The 27250-nt window shown below is 34.0% G+C and overlaps 1 protein-coding gene across 2 annotated transcripts in view; it reads right to left on the bottom strand.

Moving 5' to 3' along the window:
• Nucleotides 1-3644: 3644 nt before the first annotated feature.
• Itgav (integrin subunit alpha V) overlaps nt 3645-27250 on the bottom strand; it is an 82206-nt gene continuing 58600 nt past the window's right edge. For both annotated transcript variants that reach the window (XM_047543665.1, XM_047543664.1), the window contains exons 18-30: nt 26947-27084; nt 22531-22598; nt 21481-21628; nt 20835-20927; nt 18733-18812; nt 18272-18352; nt 17740-17845; nt 16864-17022; nt 14984-15097; nt 5928-6041; nt 5722-5829; nt 5017-5139; nt 3645-4560 (exon numbers count right to left, since the gene is read on the bottom strand). In XM_047543665.1, the coding sequence (XP_047399621.1) occupies nt 4465-4560; nt 5017-5139; nt 5722-5829; nt 5928-6041; nt 14984-15097; nt 16864-17022; nt 17740-17845; nt 18272-18352; nt 18733-18812; nt 20835-20927; nt 21481-21628; nt 22531-22598; nt 26947-27084 (1428 nt within the window). In that variant the 3' untranslated portion in view covers nt 3645-4464. The remainder of the gene's footprint in view (nt 4561-5016; nt 5140-5721; nt 5830-5927; nt 6042-14983; nt 15098-16863; nt 17023-17739; nt 17846-18271; nt 18353-18732; nt 18813-20834; nt 20928-21480; nt 21629-22530; nt 22599-26946; nt 27085-27250) is intronic.

The raw sequence follows: 27250 nt of genomic DNA, 5'->3' as shown, positions 1-27250 counted from the left end.
ATCTCAAGAATAAGAGCTGTTTTGTATAAAAGAGACTTAAGAGAAAGACAAATGTATTATTCAAAATGACACTATAATTTACCAATGTATTGGTAGAAAGTTATAAAATGACAGCTCATATTTCCCTTATCTGAAATGCTTGGAACTAGAAATGTTTCAGATTTTGGAGTTTTTGAGATTTTGGAATCTCTGCATGGAGTTTACCAGTTAAGCATTCTGAGACTGAGCATCAATGTCACGCTCAGTAACTTTCAGATTTTGGAGCATTCCAGATTTCAGATATTGCATTAGGGACATTCAACCTCTGCTAGAATTACAGATATATATTAAAAATTTTTTGAAACAGAAAGAAAATGTACAGTTTAAAAGCAACTTGGTAATGTTAAAATTAAAAAGATCAGTGTAATGAAATTTAGAATGAATTCAGCTTATTTAGAACAAAGGGTTCTTTTTTTTCATTTTAAGTGGTGTTGGGGATCAAGCCCTGGGCTTCATATACGCTAGCTAAGTACGCTACCTCTGGGTCACATTCCTAGCCCTGAAATCAACGGATTCTTACCTTTCAGGCAAATATGTTTTTACCTTTCTAAAGATATATTTTAACATTAGGTTCCCGTGTGTGTTTTTCCTTTCTTCAAATAACTGACACTGCTAAGAATTTTAACTTTTAGAGAGATGTCACCACTTTGAGGTCACCCCTTTGGTGCATTATTGCTGGCTCATGTTATTAAAAAATAAAACATCACAGAAGGAAAGGTTAAAGTCCATACACAAAGGTGTCACCATATGCTCAAGTTTATTGTACAGTCACAAGTTACACATGGGAAACTAAGCAGAACACTGTATCAGCTTTCACTAACTCAAACCAAGTTAGCAAATGACAGATTTGAGAAAAAACTCATTTTATGTTTCACCCAATGTGGGTGATCACAAGAGAAGCTAGAAAAAAATAATTACTTTCTGTGTTACTTAGGTAGCAAATCATTTTGATATACACAGCTTCCAAGTTACTTAAGATATTTCAAAGTGTTTCAAAGCTGGAAAGGAACAGTTCATATTCAGTCTGAAATAAATTGTAGAATGGAGTGTTTAAGGACAAATAATTTCATTTGTACATCCACAGCAGAATCATTCTTTCCTGCTAACAGAAATACTACTAAATATCTGCTCTTTAGACTTACTAAATTAATGATGAATTTGATATTAGCTAGGTTTGGTTACATTGTTATATTGCACTTGATAACAATGACAACAAAAAACCAAAGATTCAATACCTCTTCCAAGAAGTTCATTATGTATCAGAAATTATAACAAAATACAAGAACATAATGCTTGCTACACATCCAAAAGTTCATTGTTCACACTCAAAACCAACAAGTTAAAAGGAACATTTTCCAAAGCACAGAATATTAAGTAATTTCATTTTTTTGGGATTCCAAAAGTCACTTTTCAGATTTTCTTTTTTGGTTATTATTTCTCAAATTACTACATATGCAAGTTATCCAAGAGTAAACAAGCCGACACTGAGATAGGCAACGGCCACACACAGGTATAACAACTTATTCTTGTCCATCTGGCTCATCCACATAGTAACCTATATCAACTTCACATTCTGTTTGCTTTACAAACACTATCGGATCTGCTAATACTAGACAAGTGCCCCATAAATCTCCTCTTAGGGTCATGATTCAATATGAAAAATTTTTCTCAGTTCTCTTAAAGAAGCCAGTAAACTCTCTTTTATTAACACTTGGATTTTCTCTTTATATAAATATTATATTCATGAGAATTAACTATGAATAAGTAATTTCATAACACTGGTATAATTGTGGCAATAATCTAATTGCTTTACCTTTTACAATGATTAAGCACTGAATCAGAATCGATGGTAATTAATCATAAGAGAAAGGAAAAGGAAAAAAGTGACCTTCACACAAATGTCCTCAAAATATCAATTCCAAAATAAATACCCATACAAGAAACCAATATCAGTATCAATATTTCTCAACTATGTCAAAAGCTTTTAATATCCTCTAGCTCATTTTTATAAAATCATTCTCAGATTATGAGAATTTTCTACTTTGAAATTAACTTTAATTTTCAATAAATCACAAATACAGCAGTATTTAAAATGTTCAAAGATTAAAATAGATTCCACAGAGCAATTTTTTTGATATTTAGTCAAATATACTCATGTGCCACTTTAGGGAAAAATTCTAACATTTTCCTCAGAGTAGACTTTCAAATTTTCCATATTTTTATAGAGATATAAATGTTCATTTTTGAAAGAAAATCCATACAACAGCCTAACACTACATTTCATAAAAGCAATTTAAAACATCTTGTAAATTTCCAACTACAGCATCTTTTAATCTCTAATCGAAGATTCCTTAAGATAGAGTTCATAAAAGGAAAAGACTGAATGAAAGCAAATATTAACATCTGCCAAAGAGTGAATTTCTATTCAGAGTGTATTTTTATGAATGACAGCTCTTAGATGGAAAAACAGATAAGAAAAAAGTTGCTATAGATCAACTTAGTGACTGCTTGGTGGTAGGCAACACTTTGCCCTCAGATAAAAGTACCTTTTTCTTAAATTTAAATTTGTTGATAATAAAAATACTTATTGCATATGATTGAGATATTTCAAGTTACTAATAAATTCTATACTCCCAAACCCATTAATTTTAAAACTCACTAAAGCTAAATATAAGGTTTTGTCTATGTTCTAACTTGGATCTAAATGTGCTTCTACTTTGTGAATATATTCTCCAGTTCAGGTCATTCACTTGTGTATAGAATTATAACACAAGATATGGCAAGATAAATTTCAATCATTTTTAAAATACAGAAAAATAGTCAATTACTTAAGGGAAATATTTATCATTGCCTAATGAGGACAGCATTTAAAAGCAATTAAAGTCTCAATTTCTAGAGTATAACAGGATGTGATTGCACCAAAATAGGAATAATTAAAAGTCATCCCTAGGTCTTAAGGAACTGTGAATAAATCACACATTCCACCAGAAGATTCACCACCCTGCAGGCATATAATACTACAACTTGCTGCCTATGCTACTTTTATTTAAAAAGTAATTTCTGTTAAAAAAAAAAAAAAAAAAAAGCCAAAAAAAATCCTAAGAAAGCTTTAAAAGGTTTTTAATAAGTTGAACAGCTTACCAAAATACCCTTTTGCAGTTATTTTGATAACTGATACTGGTTTTACACGTTACCTTGCTTAAACTGAGGTACTGCCTATAGGAGTAGCGTCATGCTACTGCTAAAGTAAACCAGGGAGCTACCTGCAGAGTTTTGATCCCACGCATTTCTCATAGGGCAGGAATGGGAATTCAGGTTCCTGTCTGTAATGAAAATGATCTTGACCCGTTATTGCAACAATTTTAGAAATAAAAGGGAAAATACATATATAGGAGGAAAATAAATTAATAACTAAAGACTCCACTCTAATCTAAGAACATGCTATTAATAAAGTAATAGTCCTTCAATTAAAATGCTTTCTGTTAAGTGTACTGTAAATAGCCAGATGAAAAAAGGATAGATGTGCTTTGGAAATGATTTTCAACTCCACATGGCTTTAACCATCATGATATTGAGCTGAAATTAAAGTATCACACACAAAATTGAATACAGAATTCATTTTAGTAAAGGTTGGCTTAAAGGATTGCTTATAGAACTTAAACTATACAAATTAAAGTAATAAATCAGATTATGGATTAAATATAAATAAAAATTAGTCACAAGTACCCAATTTTCATATTAAGATATAGTACCGTTATTATTACAGGAAAATTTTTTTTCCCCAGGGCTGGGGATTGAACTCAAGGCCTCACACATGCTAAACACATGCTCAACCACTGACCTAAACCTAACAACCAGACTCCAGGAAAGAATTCTGGTGGTATCATGCATTTTTTTTTTTAAAGTTCACCATGTAACAAATATTAAAATCCAACTTCATGTAATTTCAAAGCTTTTAGTAGATTTAAAAGTCAACTGTAGTGTAATACATATTAAGTACCTGTACCAAAAAAAAAAAAAAAAAAAAAAATGTGGATGCTAAGGTACAAATTTTGATTGCTTTAAAACTATAACAATGAACAGCAAAACCCAAAATACTAAATCAGAAATAGTAATTATAATAGGTACTATTTTATATAAAGTAGTATCTGAGGCACTGTCTTATGTACATCGAATAAAAATCATCATTTGAAATTTTATTATTTAAATATCTAAAAACATAGGGCAGTGTTATGTGTACTACCCTGAACTTGTTTATAAAAAGAAGGCCAAAAGATATTGCTCTCAAATTCTGTGGTTAGACAGAGGTCACTGGGTACCTTCAGTAGAAGTCTTGGAATTTTATTCCTCATGAAGGAAATTTAAATCTATAATCAAGTTGGTAATTCTAATGATCCAGGATGTAGTATAACTTAAAAATCACAGTTAAGTTTCTGAGTTTCCTTCACCATTTTCATGTGGTTGAAGCTGTTCCCTTTCCTGTTCTTCTTGAGGTGGCCGAACACGTTTAAAAAAACCCATCTGTCAGTTGAAGCAAAAACATTATTTTCACATCAATATAGAAAACTAAAAATATTCTTCCATATTTTTCTTGGTGCATTATAATTATACCTAATGGTGACATTCACTGATACATAGTCATACATGCATACCATATAACACATACATGCATACCATATAACAAGATAATTTGGTCAATATTTTTCCCTATCCCCCCTTTCCTGGCTCTCCTCCCTCCCCCTAATTCCTTTGCTATGCTCTATTGATCCCACTTCAATTTTCATGAAATCCTCCCCCCAAAAATGTTTTTTAGTGACTATATAATATCCAAGAAAATTTACATGACACTGTGCAATTTCTCTTCCTTCAAATAAATCATAGGATATCATTATACCACTTTCTTTCTTCCCTCCCTCCCTTCTCATTTTTTCTGTTTCCCTCCCTCCCTTCCTCCCTCTTTCTAAATCCATTACTTACCCTGTACATTACAAAAACCAAAACAGCCAGCAACAGCAATCCTGCCAGAACTGCTAAAATGATCACCCACACAGGCACAGGCATGGGCGCTGGCTGAATGCCCCAGGTGACATTAGTGGTAACCTGTTGCGCATAAAAGATCTTTAGTCTTAAAAATAATTTATAGATGACTAAGTACTTGAGTACCTATTAAATTTTATTTCAATAGTAGTCACATTGCATTCTTTTTTGCATACAATAATTTGGTGGTCACATGTTTGGTATCAAAATGTAAACATACACATTAAAATTCTCAAAAACATTTCCAGTTGCATCTGAAATGATTTCTAAATAATCCAATCCAGTTTATGATGGCTGACCCCATTTTCAATCCTCAAAAATCTTCCCAATGCCTTCACTTGTAGCAGTTAACTTCCAACTTTCTAACTTTGTGGGGAGAAAATATTCTTAAACATCACCACATAATTTAGTATACACTATAAATTCTCTTATATAAGACACGATGCAATAGTAAAAGGTCCAGCTTTGATAAATCTAGGGTAGGGTAGTAAAGTAATATTTTTTAAAGGTCATAATCCTATCAAATACCTCTTCCATTACTTTAAATATCAAAATGATTAAAGTGCCATTAAAAATAACTAAATAAAAACATCTAAGGCATTTGAATTGAGTGCATTTATCCATTCTTTAAAATCCATGACTTACTAATGTGGAGTTGAAGATATCCTCAATTGGAAGGTTTTTGTAAGGAAACTCTATGACATTAAATGAAGCAGATGACTTCAGAGAATATGAATGATTCTGGTTTTCCTTCTGCATGGAAATAACAAAGAGATGATTTCCCAGATGTCAGACATTTTTGATTTCTTTGAAAAAAATGGATAAATCTGCTATTACATCTGTCTACTTACATTCATGAAGGTCTCGGTCCACAGTAAAGACTTCACGTACAGGATAGCACTCTTGCCTCTGTCTAGTCGCCCAACCTGGCAGACAATCCTCAAGCACTGAGCAATTCCACAACCCTGTCCAAACAAATGATTTACTTACCCCAAAGAAGGACATTTGATAATCTTTACAATATTTAAATATTAGACATTGTATTTTATTCTTTTTATGTAAATGTCAAAGAGATTCTCTAGAGCCTTTTGTCTTGCAGAATTAATGCTTAAAATAACCAGGCTAATAGTCAAGACTATAATGTTTGTGATGAAGAGGTTGATTTTAGTGTGATTTGTTATAGAAAGATAAAATCTATAACTTAAAAGACTCGTTTTTATGGCTAGAACTCAACATTCCTGAGGTGACACGAGAATGTGTTGATTACAGTGAGACATGAAACTCAAATCACAATATCCCTGTGCAAAAGAAAGGGAAACCAAGTGAATTTTCAGTGATTACTCCATGTCAGACCTGTAAAAAACAGCAAGTTGATAACCTCTGCCACACTTCATATTTTTATCAGTAACTTGAAGGTTGGTAGCCAAAGAAAACAAATATGCATCACCTTCTGTGTGCCAGTCACAGTGCATTAAACAAGTCACATGCATACACTTCACAGCAATGCTATCCAATAAGTGGTACCACAGTGGATGGACAGCACAAGTGAACTCCCTAGATCTAATAAAGGGCATCTACAAATGCCCACAGCTAATACCACTCTTAACGGTGAGACACTGGATACTTGTCTCTAAGACCACAAGAAAGACAAGGATGACTGCTTACTCATGCCACTTCTAGTCAACATTGTATAGAAGGTTCTAGTCAGGACAATTAAGCAACAACAACATAATGAAAGAATGAATAACAGCTCTCTCTTTGTAGATGACAATGTCTTAAATATAGAAAACATTAAACAATACTCATAAAAATTAATAAAAGCTAACAGGTACAGAAAAGATATAAGACACAAGATCAACATACAAATAATATGAGCAATTAAAAAATCTGAAATCCACAAAGGAAATTTTTTTTAAAAACAGCATCAAAAAGAACAAAATACATAGGAATAACATAACTAATAACTACATAAATGCAAGAGCAGTACACTGAAAACTACAAAATATTGTTAAAATTAAAGAAAACCTAAATAAATAGACAGCTAGTGTTCATTGACAGAAAGGCATGATATTGGTAAGATGGTAATACTCTCCAAGTTGCTGGCCAGGCAACTGTTCTCAAGATTTCGATGACCTTTATTTGAAGAAATGGACAAGTTCGTCCTATAGTTCATATGGAACTGCAAAAAACCCCAAACAGTCAAAACAATCTTACAAAAGAAAAAAACATTAGATGATTCACACTTCCCAAATTCACAACTTACTCTTGCAGAGCTATGGGAATCCAAACAATTTGGTTTTGGCATCAAGAACACACATATGGGACAATGGACTAGAAGTGAGAAAGCAGAAGAGGGATTACTAGGGACAGGGAAGGGTATGACCTTGCGGGGCAGCAAAGGTAGAGGATGGACATGATCAATGCACAATGTGTGCATGCATGGAAATATCACAGTGAACCTCAATACAGTTAATATGTGTTATAATAATGAAAAAAATAAAATGGGATTGTCATAAACCCATACATATTTATGACCACTTTGGTTTCAATAAGAGGCCAAGACCATTTATATTTTCAATAAATAGTGCCAGACAACTAAATAGTCACATGCAAAGAATGAATCTGAACCCCTACCTCATGCCACATACAAAAATTAACTCAAAATGAAACAGATGTAAATGTAAGAGCTGTAAGAGTAAAATTTAGAAAACTAGAAAAGCTAGATGTAAATTTTATAACATTACCCTTAATGATGGTTTTATGATTTTTTTTTTGGGGGGGTGGGTACTGGGGATTGAACTCAGGGGCACTCATCCGCTAAGCTACATCCCCAGCCCTATTTTGTATTTTACTTAGAGACAGGGTCTCGCTGAGTTGCTCAGTGCCTCACTTTTGCTGAGGTTGGATTTGAAGTTGAGACTCCTGCCTCAGCCTCCCGAGCCTCTGGGATTACAGGCATGTACTACTAAGCCCATTGATGATTTTAAAATATAAAAAAAAATATAAACAACAAAAGATGACAGAGATAAATTGAGCTTCTTATATTTCAAAACTTTTGTGCATCAAAGGATACTATCAAGAACGTGGAAACTCACACAGAATAAGAGGAAATATGTGCAATCATATATCTAATAAGGGTGATATCCACATATAAAGAACTCTTTGCAACTCAATAATAAAAGACGGGGGAAAACAATTTAAAAATGGAAAAAAGGATTTTAACAGACATTTTTTCAAATGAAAAGATGCTTAGCAACATTAGTCAATAGGGAAAGGCAATTAAAAACCACAATGAAATAGTGCTTCACACTAAATGGGACGACTATAAAAAATTAAAAGCAATCAAACAAAAACGAAACAATGACTAGTAATATAAAGGTTTTATAGAAATTGGAAGCATCATATATTGCTTGTTGAGACTGTAAGTGGTGCAGACATTTTTTTTTCCCAGACAAGGTCTTGCTACACTGCTCAGTATGCATAGGAACTCCTGAGCTCCAGTGATCTTCCTGATTCAGCATCCTGTGTATTGGGATCCACTTTGGAAAACAGTTTCTTCAAAAAGTTAAACACAAAATTTCCATATAACCCCAGTTATCTCATTCCTAGGTTTATTCCCAAGGGAACTGAAACACGTGTTCATATAAAAACTTTTGTATGACTACTCACAGCAGTCCTATTAAAAACAGACAAAAAGAAACAATCTAGGCTGGGGATATAGCTCATCTGGTAGAGTGCTTGCCTTGCATGCACAAGGCCCTGGGTTCAATCCCCAGCACACACACAAAAAAAAAGATCCAAAAAGAAACAATCTAAATTTCCATCAAATCAATGAATGAATAAACAAAAGGTAGTATCTATACAATGGAACAATATGTAGTTATAAAAATGAATGCAGTACTCACACATGCTACAACATCAATGAATCTAAAGTACAAGAAGCCAAACACAAGAGGCCACATATTATAGGAAGCAATATCTATGGAAAGTCAGGAATAAGCAAATGAGATATTAAAAGCAAATTAAGAGTTAACCAGGGGCTGGTGGTAGCAGAGAATGGGAAGTAACTGCTTAATGGGTACAGTTACTTCTTTTTGGGGTGACAAACACCCTTTTGGAGTTACAGTGGTAACGGTTGTCTAATGTGAATATACTAAAAGCCACTTCATTATATACTTCGAAATGGTTAAGGTGGTGAATTCTGCGTTTATGTAAGTTTTATCTCAATTTTTAAAATTACAGTTCTATAGTTTGTAAACTGCAGGATCAAGAGTGAGTTTGTGGGGGGTGGAGCTGGAGTAAAGGCAGTTTTCATTTCACATGGTTGGTCAGGGATGTCTGGACAAAAATCATTCCAGGCGCTGCAAGAGCCGTTTTCCAAATCTGGAGGCAGAAACACTGTTCAATGAAAAGCCAGGTGGACAAGGAGAGAAGCCGAGCAAGTAAGGAGAGGAGAGGTGGCAGGCAGAGAGGGAGGAAGAGCCCAGGTCATGCCGAGTTGAGGGGCTGTTGTAGGCTCTGGCCTTTTTTTTTTTCTTTTAATTTTCTTTTTAGTTAGATGGGAAGGCACTGGAGTGACATGACCTGACTTATATTTGAAAGAGTCACATGGCTTCTGTGTGGTGAATAAACGGTAGAGGGAAGAAGGAAAACATTCAGAAACCAAGTAAGGGTTTAGCAATAGTCCAACAGAGAAGAAGGTGGCTCGTGGCTTGGGTTAGGTTGTAAAAGTGGTGTAGCTGGTGAGAAGCAGTCAGATTCTGGGTTTTTTGAACATTGAATTTGCTAAAATGTAAGAAGTGCAATTTGAGAAAAAAGAGAAGATGCAGGTTTGAACAGAGAATGGGGTTGATATCTACTCAATGTGGATCACTGTGGAAAAAGCAGAGTTCAGAAAACTCAAGGGTATATATATTTTTTCTTTTATTAGAACATTATAGTTATATATAATAAATGGGTTCATTTTGACAAAATCATACATGAATCAAATTTGATTTAATCCATTTTAGTCCCAGGAACCCCCACTTTCCCTCCTTTTCTCTTTCCCCCTATTCTCCTTCCTCTACTCTATTCCTCTTCCTCTCGCTCATTTATTTATTTTTGATTGGTGCTTTATAGATATACATAAAGGAGGGATTCACTGTGGTATATAAACACATGTACACAGAGGAAGTTTGTCATATTCATTCTGCATTTCCTCCCCTTGCCCATCCTTCCTCCCTCCCTCCCTCTTGACCTCCTTCTTCTACCCCACTGGTCTTCCCTATACCTTTATGATATCTGACTCTCCCCAACCTTTTCCCCCCTTACTTTGTTAGCTTGTACATATGAAAGAAAATATCGACACTTCACTTTCTGAGTCTGGTTTCTTTTACTTAGCGTGATATTCTCCGGTTCCAATCGTTTCCTGGCAAATACCATAACTGCATTCTTTATGGCTGAGTAAAACTCCACGGTGTATATACACTCATCTATTGACAGGTATCTGACTAGTTCCATAATCAGTTATTGTGAATTGTGACACTATAAATATTGATGTGGCTGTATCACTATAATATGCTGATTTTAGTTATTTTGGAAAAATAATCAGTGGAGTACTATAGCTGGGTAACATGGTGGTTCCACGTCCATTCTTTTGAGGAATCTCCATACTGCTTTCCTGAGTAGTTATACAATGTGCAGACCCTCCAGGAAAGTATGAGTGTTCCTTTTCTCCCACATCCTCACCAACATTTATTATTATTTGTATTCTTGATAATTGCCATTTTGACTGGAGTAAGATGAAATGTTAGTTTTGATTTGCATTTCCCTGGATTTTATCAAAAACCTTTTCTGCATCTATTCAGATAATCATCTGATTCTTGTTCTTAATTCTATTTAAGAGGTGAATTACACTTATTGATTTGAATATGTTGAACCAATCTTACATCTCTGGTTGAAACCAACTGGATCATGGTGTATAATCTTCTTGATATGTATTTGAATGCAGTTGGCTAATATTTTATTAATTTTTGCATCTATGCTCATCAGGGATACTGGTCTATAGTTTTCCTAGATTTGTCTTTGTCTAGTTTTGGTATCAGGGTTATACAGTTTCATACAATGTATTTGGAAGTGTTCCTGCCCTTTCATTTCATGGAATGATTTGAGAAATATGTGTTAGTTCTTCTTTAAAGGTCTGATAGAGCTTGGTCGACAATCCATTTGGTCCTGGCCTTTTCTTTCTTGGAAGATTTTTAATTGCTGTTTTATTTCATTACTTGATACCAGTCTGTTTAGATTTTCTGTATCTTCCTGGTTCAATTGGAGCAAGTTAATGTGTCTAGAAATTTGTCAACGTCTTCTGGATTTTCCAGTTTACTGGAGTATAAATTTTCAAAATAGTTTCTAATGATGCTTTGGATTTCAGAAGTATCTGTAGTAATATTTCCCTTTTCATCTCTAATTTTGTCTACTTGGATTTTCTCTTTCTTTTGGTTAGTTTGGCTAAGGGTTTATCAATCTTATTTATCTTTTTGAAGAACCAACTCTTTGTCATATTAATCATGTGTATTTTTTTTATTCTCAATTTCATTAATTTTGGCTCTGATATTATTTCCTGTCTTCTACTGGTTTTAGAATTAGTTTGTTCTTCCTTTTCTAAGACCTTGAGGTGGAACATAGGCTTATTTATTTGGGCTTGCTCTAATTTTTTTTTTTTATTGTAAACAAATGGGATACATGTTGTTTCTCTGTTTGTACATGGAGTCAAGGCATACCATTTGTGTAATCATAAATTTACATAGAGTAATGCTGTTTGATTCATTTTGTTATTTTTTCCCTTCCCCCCACCCCTTCCACCCCTCTTTTCCCTCTATAGAGTCCTTCCTCCATTCTTGCCACCCTCCCTAACCCTAACTCTAACCCTAACACTAACCTCTCCCACCCCCCATTATGTGTCATCATCCACTTATCAGCGAGATCATTCGTCCTTTGGTTTTTTGAGATTGGCTTATCTCACTTAGCATGATATTCTCCAGTTTCATCCATTTGCCTGCAAATGCCATAATTTTATCATTCTTTATGGCTGAGTAATATTCCATTGTATATATACACCACAGTTTCTTTATCCATTCATCAATTGAAGGACATCTAGGCTGGTTCCACAATCTGGCTATTGTGAACTGAGCAGCTATGAACATTGATGTGGCTGTATCTCTGTAATATGCTGATTTTAAGTTCTTTGGGTATAGGCCAAGGAGTGGGATAGCTGGGTCAAATGGTGGTTCCATTCCAAGTTTTCTAAGGAGTCTCCACACTGCTTTCCAGAGTGGCTGCACTAATTTGCAGCCCCACCAGCAATGTATGAGTGTACCTTTCTCCCCACATCCTCGCCAACACCTGTTGTTGCTTGTATTCTTGATAATCACCATTCTAATTGGGGTGAGATGGAATCTTAGGGTGGTTTTGATTTGCATTTCTCTTATTACTAGAGATGTTGAACATTTTTCCATTTTTTAATATAGGCACTTAATGCTATAAATTTTCCTCTTAGAACTGCTTTTATACTATCCCAGAGATTTTATATCTCTTATCTCAAGTGTTTCTAAAAATTTTTGATTTCCTGACGCATTCCTCATTTTAAAAAATATTATTCAATCTCCAAGTGTTTATGTGGTTTCTATTATTTGTCTTGCTGTTGATTTCTAGTTTTATTCTATTATGACCTAATAGGATGTACAGGAAATATCAATTATTTTTGTATTTGCTAAGACTTACACTGTGACCTAGAAAATGATCTAAATTAGAAAAGGTTCCATGAGTTGCTGAGAAGAAAGTAAATTCAGCTGTTTGGGGGGGTGAAACATTCTGTTTATGCCTATTAAGTCTGTTTGATTTATAGTATCATTTAGGTTGGAAATATCTTTATTCAGTTTATGTATGGATGACCTGTCCATTGGTGATAGGGGTGTGTTGAGATCCCCTAGGATTATTGTATTGGAGATTAATTGGTATTTAATGTCAAGAAGGTTTTTGTTGTTGTTGTTTTTAATGTAATTACATGCACTGACATTTGAGGCACATATACTTACTATCATTATATCTTCTTATAGGACTGCTCCCTTTAACAGGATGTAATGGCCTTCTGTCTCTATTTAATAATTTTTGCTTGAAATCTATAGACATAAAATTGTTACTACTACTACTTGTTTTTGGTCTGCACTTGCATGGAATTTTTTTCCCATCCTTTTACTTTCAGTCCATGAGCAGCTTTGCCTATGAAATGAGTCTCTTGCAAACAGCATATAGATGGATATTGTTTTTTAACCCATTCTGTCACTCTATGCTTTTTTTTTGGGGGGGGGGGTGCTGGGGGTCAAACCCAGGGCTTTGTGCTTGCAAGGTAAGCACTCTACAGACTGAGCTATCTCCCCAGCCCCCCACTCTATGCTTTTAATTGGGGAGTGGAAATCATTTACATTCAGTTGTTATGGATAAATGGTTATTACTTCCTGCCCTTTTTGTTGTTGATATTATATTTAATTTGGTCTTGATTTTCGTTTAGTTGGTTGCTATTCTATGATCCTCATCTGTTTTGGAGCTTTGGGGATAGTTTTGGGGTTCCTCTGTATAGTATATCTTTAAGTATTTCTTATAATGCTGGCTTAGTTGTCATGAATTCTACTAGTTTATGCCTATCATTGAAAGTTTTTATTTTTCTATCAATTCTGAAAGATATCTTTGTTCAATACATTAGTCTTGGCTGGCACCTGTCTTCTTTTAGAGTGAAGGGTATAATTTTAGAATGAATTTTACTATTAGACATTTAAGGTAAGTTCTAGTAGGCAGTTGGATATTGGATTCTAGAGTTCAATACAGAGGATTAGGTCAGAAATATAACTCAAAGTCTTGTGCATCAGGTAGTATTTACAGTCATGAGACTTGATAAGATCACTGTCCAAAATTACTTTCCACAGTGACAGAAGTCATCAATATAGAGATAAGTAAGCTGTGTGACAGAATAGCTGCTACTTCACAGGACTGTTGAACTCTTGAAATGTGACTGACATCAAAACTCAGTAGTGTACCAGCACAGATCTAGTAAGTGAATGTAGGTGAAGCAGAGAAGAGCCCTGAGATCTGAGTCATGGAGTACTCTATAAGTTAAAGGTCTGAAAATGGACATTAAGAAGCAGTTAGTGGTGGTAGATGGAAAACCAGGAGAAAAGAGCATCCTAGAAGGAATTAAGTGAGCTAAAAGTCACTGAGTGAGTGAACTGGGTAAGGATTAAGAAGGAATACAGGGGCTGGGGAGATAGCTCAGTCGGTAGAGTGCTTGCCTTGCAAGCATGAGGCCCTGGGTTTGATCCCCAGCACCGCCAAAAAAAAAAAAAAAAAAGAAGGAATACAGAATATGATGTAAAAGTAACTAATGATTGCTACCAAACATAAGTCACTATAAGAGCTTCTCTACTAGGTAGTGGTTTGTAGGTCTGCTAATTTTTAAAAAGTTAAATGATAAACTCCTTTAAAACATAGTCAAAGTATAATCTCACTCAACCAAATTTAATCATAATGTTAGTTATTCTAATATATTTTCATTGAGGCTTTCTGGGTTCTTCCTGCAGTATTACACTAAAACCTCAAAGATCAGGGTGAGACTCAGAAAGAGGTCAGTTAAAGGAGCAGAATCAGAAAAATAATTTGGAACATAAAATATTTTTAATAGCAATCTGTATGGACAGATTATTTAAAAATTTGGCATTAATTTGACTAGGAAAAAGAAAGTAAGAGGACTGAGTAGTATAAAAATATATGTAGTTCTTTCAAGCACAGCTGTTGTTATTTTTGAAATGTTCTTTGGCATCAGTCCTGTAATCACATATTCTCAAATGTTTATAGTTCGTGTACTTGAAATGGCACTTACCAAAGTGTGAACATCTCCTTCACTGAGGGCGAGATCTCGCTTTGTGATGAGATGGTTCCGGTCACCTTGCCCAGCAACTGTGTCATTCTTTTCAGTTGTTTGCAAAGATGAGATCTGTATTGCATTGCAAAAAGGTGATAAATAATAATGGAAAACATTTTACATTGACATTTTGACAAAAGTCTGTTACATACAATTAACAAGTAGTGCATGAAAATTTGGTTGCACAGAAAATTCACCACTTAATATGTTGAGAAGAGTTAAGGACAGAAAATATAGAGTCCTTAATATGTCTTTAAAAAAATTAGCTTTCCCTAGCCATTACTATCTCTCTTATTGCAAAACTAAAGGGGAAACTGATGAAAACACAGAAACACCTGAAATTCCAAAGTACATCTGTGATGACTGTTAATTTTGAGCATATTTTTTTACTGTTTCCTTAACTTTCCTTAGACCATACTGAACAGTAGCTTTTTTTTTTTATCTTTATCCCTAGGTGTTTATTTATTTTTTATTGTAAACAAATGGGATACATTTTGATTCTCTGTACATGGAGTAAAGGCATTCCATTTGTGTAATCATAAATTTACATAGAGTAATGTTGTTTGATTCATTCTGTTATTTTTCCCTTCCCCCCCACCCCTCCCATCCCTCTTTTCCCTCTATACAGTCCTTCCTTTCTCCATTCTTGCCACCCTCCCTAACCCTAACCCTAACCCTAACCCTAACACTAACACTAACTCCTCCCATCCCCCATTATGTGTCATCATCCACTTATCAGCGAGATCATTCATCCTTTAGTTTTTTGAGATTGGCTTATCTCAGCATGATATTCTCAAATTTCATTCATTTGCCTGCCAATGCCATAATTTTATCATTCTTTATGGCTGAGTAATATTCCATTGTATATATACACCACAGTTTCTTTATCCATTCATCAATTGAAGGACATCTAGGTTGGTTCCACAATCTGGCTATTGTGAATTGAGCAGCTATGAATATTGATGTGGCTGTATCTCTGTAGTATGCTGATTTTAAGTCCTTTGGGTATAGGCCGAGGAGTGGGATAGCTGGGTCAAATGGTGGTTCCATTCCAAGCTTTCTGAGGAATCTCCACACTGCTTTCCAGAGTGGCTGCACTAATTTGCAGCCCCACCAGCAATGTATGAGTGTACCTTTTTCCCCACATCCTCGCCAACACCTATTGTTGCTTGTGTTCTTGATAATCGCCATTCTAATAGGGGTGAGATGGAATCTTAGGGTAGTATTGATTTGCATTTCCCTTATTACTAGGGATGTTGAACATTTTTTCATATATCTGTTGACCGCTTGTACATCTTCTTCTGTGAAGTGTCTGTTCATTTCCTTAGCCCATTTGTTGACTGGATTATTTGTATTCTTGGTGTAGAGTTTTTTGAGTTAAAGAAATGTATGTGCTAGGATCATGATGACTATATCCCAGAGCATATTTTTATGTTCTATAAAATAATACTTTCCTTTATCATGTAAATTAAGAGAATCACAAGTAAAATGGTATATCTTATTCCAAAGACACAAATTCCAACAAAATAACAGCCTTAAACCATTATTATACATTGGATAAAACAAGTATGATGCATCTAAGGTCAAATCAACTCACTTAAGAACATCTTACAAGGCTTAATAAACACTCCATAAATATGGTTCAGTACGACTTCACAGAATTAATAATTATCCATTTTATAAATAATCTAATTCTTAGTGTTCTGGTTATGAATTATAATATTTGGGCAACGTCTATGCAATAATATAGTTGTTCTATTTCATGCATTTCACTTATAGGTGTAGTAAGAAAACAATAAAAAGTAATCATAATAAAGAGCTGCCATTAAGCACATTACCTTAATTCTCAAAGGGTTGATCTCCATATCTGAAGTACAGTTCATTGGTCCATCAATGTCATAATGAAGGATGTACAACAAAGTGTTGTTGTTATATTTATAAGGCCACTGAAGATTTAGCATGGCCTTGCTGAATGAACTTGGACCATTGTTTCTCAGCTAATGAGGAAAAAAATATAAATATCTTGGGCAAAAATTTATCCTATAATCATTCCCCTATGCCAACTTTAGAAATCATATTATCAAGAGGATTAGAGTAATAGCAGAGTTTCCACAAATAGACTCTGAACTACAACAGGATCATTATGCAAAAAAGATCAAACTCAACATTTGTCTTTAGAGTAAATATGTATCAGGATGAAAATACAAACAAGAGTTAAATATTAAATACTTATTGATTAGTGATGACAAAAATTTTCATCCTATAGAAATAAAATTTTGATTATCTACTATAGGCATTTGAATTTCTAGTCAGAATTGCAAAAATGTCCATGGGAAAATACCCAATGAGCCATTTCATTTATTCAAGTAGAATTGGTTTTATATAACAAATTGTATCAATTACCTTCTTTAAACATGTAAAGCTATTTGTCTATTAAAAACAAACTTAGAAATAGGGATAAATTCAAAGAAATTATGATACACACTAAATCTATCCAGCGTTTACATAAAAATTACATAGCATTTTTTTTTTTTTTTTTTTTTTTTTGGGTGCTGGGGATCGAACCCAGGGCCTTGTGCTTACAAGGCAAAGGCAAGCACTCTACCAACTGAGCTATCTCCCCAACCCCCAGAGCATTGTTTTTAAAACATAGTTTAACTATTCTCTTTGTTGGCTGTCCCACTAGGTTTCCCTTAAATCCAATAGCTGCAAACCTCATAAATGTGCTGAACAACTGGTCCAACATCTTCTTCAGTCTCGGGGTTCTCCTTGTGCTCCCAATTTGGAATCGGAAGAAAGATATGATCAGGACTTGAGACTCTAAACAATGACCAAAGAAAACCTACCATGAATATCAAAATGATATAGTCAGTTCATTTTCAAAAATATGCTGTATTCAAATGAATAAAATCAGATCTAATAAAAAAGAATCTTAAAAGATAAAACAAGTGTGCATACAGGTACAGAAGCTGCTATTATTAAATCTACACAAAACAGGTGAGTGGGAATTTGTGCAAAGGCTCAGTAAATTTATTTTGAGAGTATTATTGCCATGTCTTATTTCTTTTCAAAGGACTATCAAATAAATATTTGAGTTCTGAAACATACCTAAGACCTTATTTCTATAGAATCTTAGTAAAACACCACTAACATGGAGTGTCAGTGACCCAAAAGAAACTTGAGCTTACAGTAACATTTCAAAAGCAATCATGTCAACAAGATTCTCAACTTAGTAATCATACTAACCCTCTTATCTCAACAGCAGCTAAAACAGCAAGGTCAACTCTGTATGATACAACTGGGCTTACTTTGTCAAAAAGATTAGAGCTGAAAAAGAAAAAGAACAAATTTATGTCTGAATTGAACACAAACATCATCAAAATCCTATTGAGGTAAACCCAGCAAAACTAAAAAAGAACAGATTTGAAGCAACAAAGAAATGAAAATCTTCTAAGTCAAAACAATTATTTTCTATAGCATTTAATTCCAAGAAGATAATCAAGCTTTATTTCTTAATGTTTAATTTTGTCCTACAAACTCAAAATTGACAAAATTATTCTTATAATGTAAATACTGATTTTAAAAATTCCAGAAAGTATTGAAATTTTAATCTATACTATTCCATAATATTTAAAGTGTATTATATAATATATCTGTAACACATTTCCTCAATAGTTAGTAGAAGCTAACACAAGGTGTTCTCATACCTTTGGATTTGTAAATCAAATTTCACAGAAGTATCCATCTCTGATTGCTGGTGGACACTGAATCGAAGACCAGCTAAGAGCTGAAGGAAGAGAAAAAGATGATGATGTTAGTCAATGTATAATCAGAAATGTGAGTTTCAAATCCAATGTCCAAATAAAAATAAATGTTCTAAAATATACTTTTTCTGAGTATATAGTAAAAGTGAACACTGATAATTAAATATGGTTTTCGGTTAAATTATTTAACACACTTGGGCCAATCCATAATGGAACCTATTAAACAACAATAACAATTACTAATCATAATCATACCTCCTTATGATATTAACTATCTTTCTAAAACATACAAAAGTAAATGTTTGTTGATTCAATTAATCAATTAGGCACAATGATTTGGTAATAGGAAGCTAACAACTGAACTGTCTTAATGGGTCAGGAAGAAAAGAAGAGGGCAGTTTAGGAGAGTAAGAGAAGATAGTTAAGAGGCCTGAGTCTGGCCAGAACCAGAATTGCTCCTACCTCACCCTTCACAAACCCCTGGGGCACCAAACATCCTAATTGCTGCTGATCACAAACAACTGAGTCAAAGGTGAAAGAAAGCAGGCTTCTAAAGGATGATACAAATGACACAAAGAACGGTGGCACCTTCTGGAACTGCCTCCTGCTTTCCATTTTGGAAAGCCTGGAGCTGGCAACTTGGAATAACCAGGAACCCTCTACACTGAATGGTCTGTGAGTGAGAGAGCTAAGGATACCAAAAAATAAAAAAGATGCTCTGTTGTTAACGACAGGAGTACATGAGAAGTAAAAGGAACTCAAAGTATTTGTTCAAGCCCTCTTCCCTAAGATACCATGCTTGTAGAAACAATGATTTTTAGAGAAAAATATACTTCAAGAAATACGACCAATTAGAACAAGCAAAAAAATAAAAAAAAAGAAAGAAATATGGAATGTTTAGCTCCATAGTAACACAGACCTCAAATTGTCAATATTAATGTGTCATTAAATAAATTACTGTACTGTACAAGCAACACTACATAGTCATGTTTTCCTTTATACTGAAATATAGGAGGCATGCTTTTGTTTCCTTTTTTTTTTCTTACTTAATAAAAACATATTTAATGAAGCATAAATACCAGGTAATCACAATAGAAGACACAAGCCTTGTCCTCATGAAGCTCAGAGACTAAGAAAGGTAGATGCTTGTAAACAAGTAACTTTAACACAATTACAGTAATTTTACCTTAGTTGTAGCAAGTATAATAATAGAATAATATAGTACATCAAATCATGTAGAAATAATTTTAACTCAAAATGGGTCAAAGACCTAACTGTAAGAACTAAAACTATAAAACTCTGAGAAGAATATATATGAGTAAATCTTTATGATGTTGGGTTAGGCTTCTTAGATATGATACCAGAAACACAAGACATAATAGACAAAATAGTAGATTTGGGAAGAGACCAATCGAGTGCTTGCTTCTTTTCAAGCTCCTATGCTCCCTGGCTCCACTATCTGAAGGGGTGCCTGATCCAACTCAATTTCCCTTTGATCTTCTAGGCTGAACCTGTAATACAGGACTTAATAAGAAGAGACTATCTCACCTAAGAGGACAGTCCTGGTATCTGCCAGAGTAGTTTTTGAGCATCCATTAAAGCATCACTTTAACATATCAAAATTATAATTTCAGCTTCTTTTTTAGTTTTTTTTTTGTTGTTGTTGTTGTTGTTGTTGTCTTTTTTTGTTCTTTATGGTACTAGGGATTGAACCCAAGACCGGCTGCATGCTAGGCAAGCACTCTACCAACTAAAAGCTCTATCTCCAGCTATAATAGTTCTTAATCCATGTTCTCACCCATTTACTAAACTAAAGGCAGTGTCAAAAGCAGCTTAGTGAGTACAGGATGATAACACAACTCATTATTTTAGTATCTTGTTCAAACTGAACAGAACTCTGCTAATCATGATACTCAAAACCAAATTAAAGACACTGTTTTGAAATTTTTGTTGCTGCTATTGTTTTAATACTAGGAACAAATGCAGAGAACAGCAAAGTATTTTGTCTGTGGGAGAAAAAAATCTATTCAATTAAAATGTCTTACTTGAGTTCCAGCCTTCATTGGGTTTCCCAGGTCACATACCACTTGGCGGGTTTGGTTTTCTGTCTTAAATGCACAGGAAAGTCTTGCTAAGGCCTTTAACAGACAAAGAAAATAGAGGTGAAAAGGAAAATAAATTAATGGCAAAAAAAGTAGAAACCACAAGATTATAAAGTTACAACTCAGCATCACGCAGTTACGCACTCTACCAACTGAGCTATCTCCCCAGCCCCCACATTTACTTTTTTTTTAATGAAGAAAATAAATCTCAGCAAATGTGGAATCGGAGAGAAGTCAGAACTCTGTATGATCACCACACATAAATGCAAAAGTGTTTGGGAAAGATCCCTAGAGGACTTACATACATAACCACAGTTCCTCTGACAAATAATTTGATGGACAGGCTTAGACACTTTATCTTTCTGACCTCATTTTCAGGCACTTAGTTAGCAATTTTTAAAATGTTCTATCAATGCATTATGTAAAGTATTAGGCCTAAAAGGAATTACATAAAACAGGCACTCTATTGTCTAGCAATTTAGCCTTAGGTAGAATGGCTAAGTCCTGTTTCACTAAATAGGGGCGTAGCTCATTAATGTTAATAAGACCTGTGAGTGCATTTCAATTTTTAAAGAGGTAGCTTGCTTACTTCACTGTTTCGGACAACCCCGATGAAATCAGCCTGCGGTGGCATGGAAATGATGAGCTCAGCTTCATAGGCACCTTCTCCTTGATTCTGAGCCTTAACAATCAATGTGAGAGGGTTGTCGTCTCCAATATAGATCTTCTTTTGATCACTGAAAGTTAATATGAATCTAGACAGTAAAAAAAGACTACACGGGGAGCGTATGGCTGTTCAAAGAAACAAGAGATAAATACACAGACAGCCCCAACATGTTCAACGGTGTCTCAAGATATTTTAAGACTTCTTCACAGTTCAACAGAAAACAGAAAATAGCATCCTGGGCGCCAGTCCAATGCTTCTCTCCGTCAAAGAAAACACTGATGCCATAAAACCACTAATAAATCACTGGCTTTCATATTTATTACTGAAGTAATTTCGTATCTCTGCAAGTACTTTCTTTTTTGTGGGGGAGGGTTGGGGTTGAAGATTGAACCCAGGGCATCGACCAAGCTAGACAAGCACTGAGTTTATATTCTCAGCCTTTAAAAAAAAAATTATTTTTTAAAATAGGGTCTCACTAAATTGCCCAGACTGGCCTCAAACTTGTGATCCTCCTGCTTTGTCCTCCTATGCAGCAGGGATCACACGCACGAGCCACCATGCCTGGTTCTGCACATACACTTTAATTCCCTAATTTTTTTTTTTTTTCTAAAAGCTGAATTAGACCTTTGTCATGATTTTCACAATAATCTTTTTAATGTACATGCTTTAAAACATGGTAAGGCTATCCATGAGTTAAGACTATTTCTACAATGAAGTATATCTTTAAGATGATATATTACTTTGTGATACTATCCAAAGCTAAATGGTCACAAATCTGTCAAGCTAGGCAACTACTAAAAACAAAGTAGGTATTTTTTAACGTCAATATTAATAGCTTTATTATTACAGAAAGTCATGCATTATCCCCTAGTATAACTAATTCTCATTAAATTATTAGTACTTTGAATAGGAAAATGTGATTGATGATTTAAATTTTTTGTGATTATGGTTATTGTTTGGGGCAAAACTTACCTATCTACAGAAACTTCCAGTTTGGGTTTACAAACGTTGTCTTCACCACAGTCAAGTAAAATATGAGCCTAGAAAAAAAATTTTAATTTTATACATGAAAAAAAAGCAATATACAGGTTGCATATGCAGTGTGTATCAATACGCATGTGTACAGACATGTATGAACACACATATATATATATATATATATATATATTTACATACACTCATCAACTTGTATACAAACTTGAATATAAAAGAAATCATTTTTTTTATAAACAGGTCAGAATAGCTAGTCAAGAATAAGAAAAAATAATAATATTAATAAGATGTAACATAATATTTGGACCTTTTAGTTTTATCTCACCTTAACTGCTATTTTGAAATAAAGTCTGGTTTAGAAGTAATAGTTAAAAATTGAGAAGTTCATTTTTGTTTTGTTTGTTTTTTTTGCAGTACTGGGGACTGAACTCAGTGCTGCTCTAACACTGAGCTACATTCTCAGCTCTTTTATTTTGAGAGAGGGTCTCACTAAGTTGCTGAAGTTAGCCTTGAACTTGTTATTCTCCTGCCTCAGCCTCCTGAGTAGCTGGGATTACAGGAGTGGACCCCCATGCTGGGCTGAAAGTTTTGACTCTGCTTCTAGCTGAGTTGTGTGAACTTAAGAAATAAAGACTCCCTTCTAGAGTTTCTCATTAAGGAGTGTGCCCTCTGCCAATGTCAGGGAAATATGGCTGCAGAGGAGAAAAGAAGGACTGTAAATATACTGGAGCAATACGACAGGAGGACCAAAGGGGAAAAGAAACTGGTCAAAATGCATGCAGCATGTGCCATTTGGAAAGAGATAAAGGAAAAGGAGCTAGAAGCATTCAAATGACCAGCATAGGTACAGTAAGAAAAAGGTGAACTTTCCCTCACCCCGGTCTGGCCAGGAGAATGTGCTGGTTAGAGAAGCATGGAAAGAGCCCAAAGAAAGAAAGAATGGAATGGTGTAGAATATGTTGGGTAAGATGTGAAAATAGGAATATAAAAACTGAGAAAAGAAGACAGGAGGATGAAGGCAAAGTCATTCTTGCTTTGTCTACTCTTAATATCTCAAGGGCTTTGTACCCAGAGGCAGACAAAAAGAAGAGAGAAAAGGATCTAAAGGGAAAGAATAATGAAAGGAAACATTTAAAAACAGGTGATGATTGCATACTTCTAAGTCACAAGGAAGTAGAGTTACCCAGAAAAGAATTACTTGAAGGGAATGTTAACTGCCAATTTAATTGGTATAAACCCCAAAAATATATGGAATTAATTCAATTACTAGGTGTAAGCAGTTGCCATAAGCATCAAGAAAAAGGAAAAGGTCACGATTGTTAGGAGAATTTATGGCAATTCTTTAAGTCACACGAAGGAAATCACTGCTCAGTTCAGGAATAAAGTGTAGATTTGGACTTAATAAATTAACTCGTTGTAAGTTGTGTATCTGAAGTCTGGAGTAAGAAATGTGCATAAAATATTAATAAAACTGTGATAAAGGAACACTTGGCTAACTACCACTTCAGAGGGTAGAAAAGGAACTAAGCTGGCCCTGGAGCCGTGGTTAAAACACTATCAACACGAGCCCAGCATTCCTGAATGACTACAGAATAATTAAGTGACAATGTACAGAAGAAAAGCAAAGTAATAATAATAAATAAATGACAACCCAAAAAACACAAAACAAAACCAACCATGTTATCAAAAAAATAGTTTCAGAAATGGAAACCCAAACAGCAATGTCTTCTACTCCCAGAAAACCAAATCTCTACAGTTATATACTTAATACCTTTTCTTTCCTTTTTTTTCAACTACTGGATCTTGAACCCAGGAGTGTTCTACCACTGAGCCACATCCCTGTCCCTTTTTATTTTTTTATTCTGAGATGGGGCCTCACTACATTGCTGAGGCTGGACTAGAACTTGTGATCCTCCTGCTTCAGCTTTGAGTTGCAGGGATTACAGGCATGAGCCATCACACCTGGAAGTATACTTAATATCCTGGAATCAGCAAGAATGTGATATGTATTTGAATGAAAAAAAAAAAAAAAAAGTGGAGGAAAACAACCATTCCTTCTGCAGAAACCACTGAATCTCTAACTGCAAAAGAGGAAGTTTTAGATCTGCACTAATAAAGAAGCCACAAAGAAACCAAATGTGGTCTTTGAGCACTTGAAATTTGTCTTATATGACTGAGAAACTGATTTTACTTAAAAAAAAAAAAACAAACTTATACTTGAATTCCTTATAGAAAAACTTTTAGTATGTTTAGAAAAACTTGAGTATGTATATCTTTTCAACTACAAAGTACATGAATTCTAAATAAAATTTTTTTTCAATGAAAATTTAGTATCTGAATTTAGATGTGCAAAAAAGTATATAATATACTCTGAATTTTGGAGATAGTAAAGAAACAGAGTAAACAATTTGCCAACAATTTTTAAATTGTTCACAAGTAAAATGATAATATTTTGGATATTATTATGGCTGAATTTTATTTGCCCAATTCATATACTGAAGTTCTATCCCCCAGTAACTCAGTATTTGAGATATGGTCTTTAGAGAGATAATTAAAATCATGTCATTAAGGTAGGCCTTAATCCAATATTACTCAACTGTGTTTCTTAAATGATGAGTCTAGGACACAGACACATGTAAAGGAAATACCATGTGGGGACCGAAGAGAAGGCAAGCATCTATAAGCCAAGGAGACAGGCCTTGGTAGAAACCAACCCTGGTGATCCCTTGATCATCAATTTCTGGGCTCCGAAAGGGTGAGAAAATAACTTCCATTATTTAAGCCACCCAGTTTGTGGTACTTGTCATGGAAGCCCTAGAAAACTAATACAGATCTATTACTAAAATTAATTTCAAGGATCCTTAAAAAAATTTTGCTAATTAGCAAGTCTAAAATTATAAATGTGTCTCATGTTATATTCTTTTCTATTGGACAGCAGTACTCTATAGAAAAAATATAGAAGAGTTTCTAACAAGACTAGTGAAATGAAGAACCTATTTTAAAGAGAAATAAATACTAAAAACAAGGGTGGGAATAATTTAGGTCGAAATAAGAGTACACAATAGTGCTAAGACTGCAGAAGGAATAGAGCCTAAAAGTATATAATTTCATTCTTTAAACAAAGAACACAAGAAAAATAAATTTCAAATAACAAATAATGACAGCAAGAGGGAGAAAAAGGATGTCAGGTATCATTGAAGTTTCTTTTTCCCTCAAAGGGGTTTCAAAAGTTGAATCAACTTGATTAACTACCTTTACAATGGAATTAGTATTAAATAGGTTGGTGAGCTCAGTACCTATATCAAAGTAATGGCAACATCATTCAAAAAAGTTCTAATACTTTAAAGAGAAAATAATCATAACCCACATACCAAAACACAAAAAGGGACAAGTAAAAATTAACTTTTAAATAAAGAACAATATTGACCAACAGACCCTAAGAGTCATAAATGTCCACTATTAAATTATTAATCAACATAACACTGTACATCTACCAAGAAGAGGAAATATGAACACAGAACTATATATAACAAGCTCTCTTTAAATGGATGGTATACAGTGGCATATGATTGTTGCTATGCAAAATGAATTGTTAAAACTTAAAAAATGACAAAACACTTAAAAATTTTTAAAAATTTTCTTCATGCTGTTATCATACAGTCCTCTCAAATTACCCTCCTAAAAATACAAAAACAAAATGAGCAGGTCATGAGATTTTTTAAGGGAAAATAAAAAAGTTATGACAAGGATCTGGGTTTATAGCTCAGTGGTAGAGTGTTTGCCTAGTATGTGTAAAGGTTAGTTAAAAAAAAAAAAAAAAAAAAGAATTTTATGAGAGCAAAAATATCAACCCCAAAATATGAACATGTTATAAAAGGATTTAAGAAATAGTAAGTAACAATATTTAAATACAGATGTTTTACATAGGTTTTTCTAAAATTAAAATATCAATCTGAAATTTTATGTTGTTGCACTTGGTCTATATACAGAATAATTTATATTCTACATGTGCATATCAGTGTGTATGTATGTGTATATATACTAATACCTATATACACTTTAAAAAAATGTATATCAAAGATAAGACAAATATCAAAGGTATTTAGCAAAAGACTAAAAATCATTACATAAAGAATGGAGTTTTGTTGTTTTCCTTGAATTATTTTATTATTTAATACATATGAAATGTGACCCTGGATTTTTCTGGATGCAACTCAATTTGGAGTAGATTTAAATATCTTTGATAGGAAAGGTCCTGTTTCTTCCCCTCTGTCTTGTTTTACTAAACATCTACCAACTATAAAAGCAATCCCGTATGATATTTAAGAACACAAGTTGTAAGACCTTAATAAAGAACCAAGTATGAAATCCAGAGCACACTAGGAGAGACAGTACCTGTCGACTGATGTTGGCAGGGGTGAACTGGTTAAGGATGGGTCGCAAGCCGGTGGCATCAGCTGCTGTTCTATAATCCAAGCGATACTCCATAAAAATAGTAATTGGTGTAAGTTTGTCTCTAAATTCAGATTCATCCTAGGAGTGGAAAAGCTTCACATTAAAGATGGCATCAACCTACAGTATCTGGAGAAATCCACAAGTGCACATCCCAAAGCCAGCTTATTCTTTGAAAATAATATAATTAAAACCTCAACTTTTCCTCATTTTTATTATTTTTTTTTATTTTTATAGACCGCATTTT

Source organism: Sciurus carolinensis, chromosome 3, assembly GCF_902686445.1.
Source record: "Sciurus carolinensis chromosome 3, mSciCar1.2, whole genome shotgun sequence".
Taxonomy (NCBI): domain Eukaryota; kingdom Metazoa; phylum Chordata; class Mammalia; order Rodentia; family Sciuridae; genus Sciurus; species Sciurus carolinensis.
The sequence above is the reverse complement of the archived record's forward strand: the minus strand, read 5'-3'. Positions and strand labels throughout refer to the sequence as shown.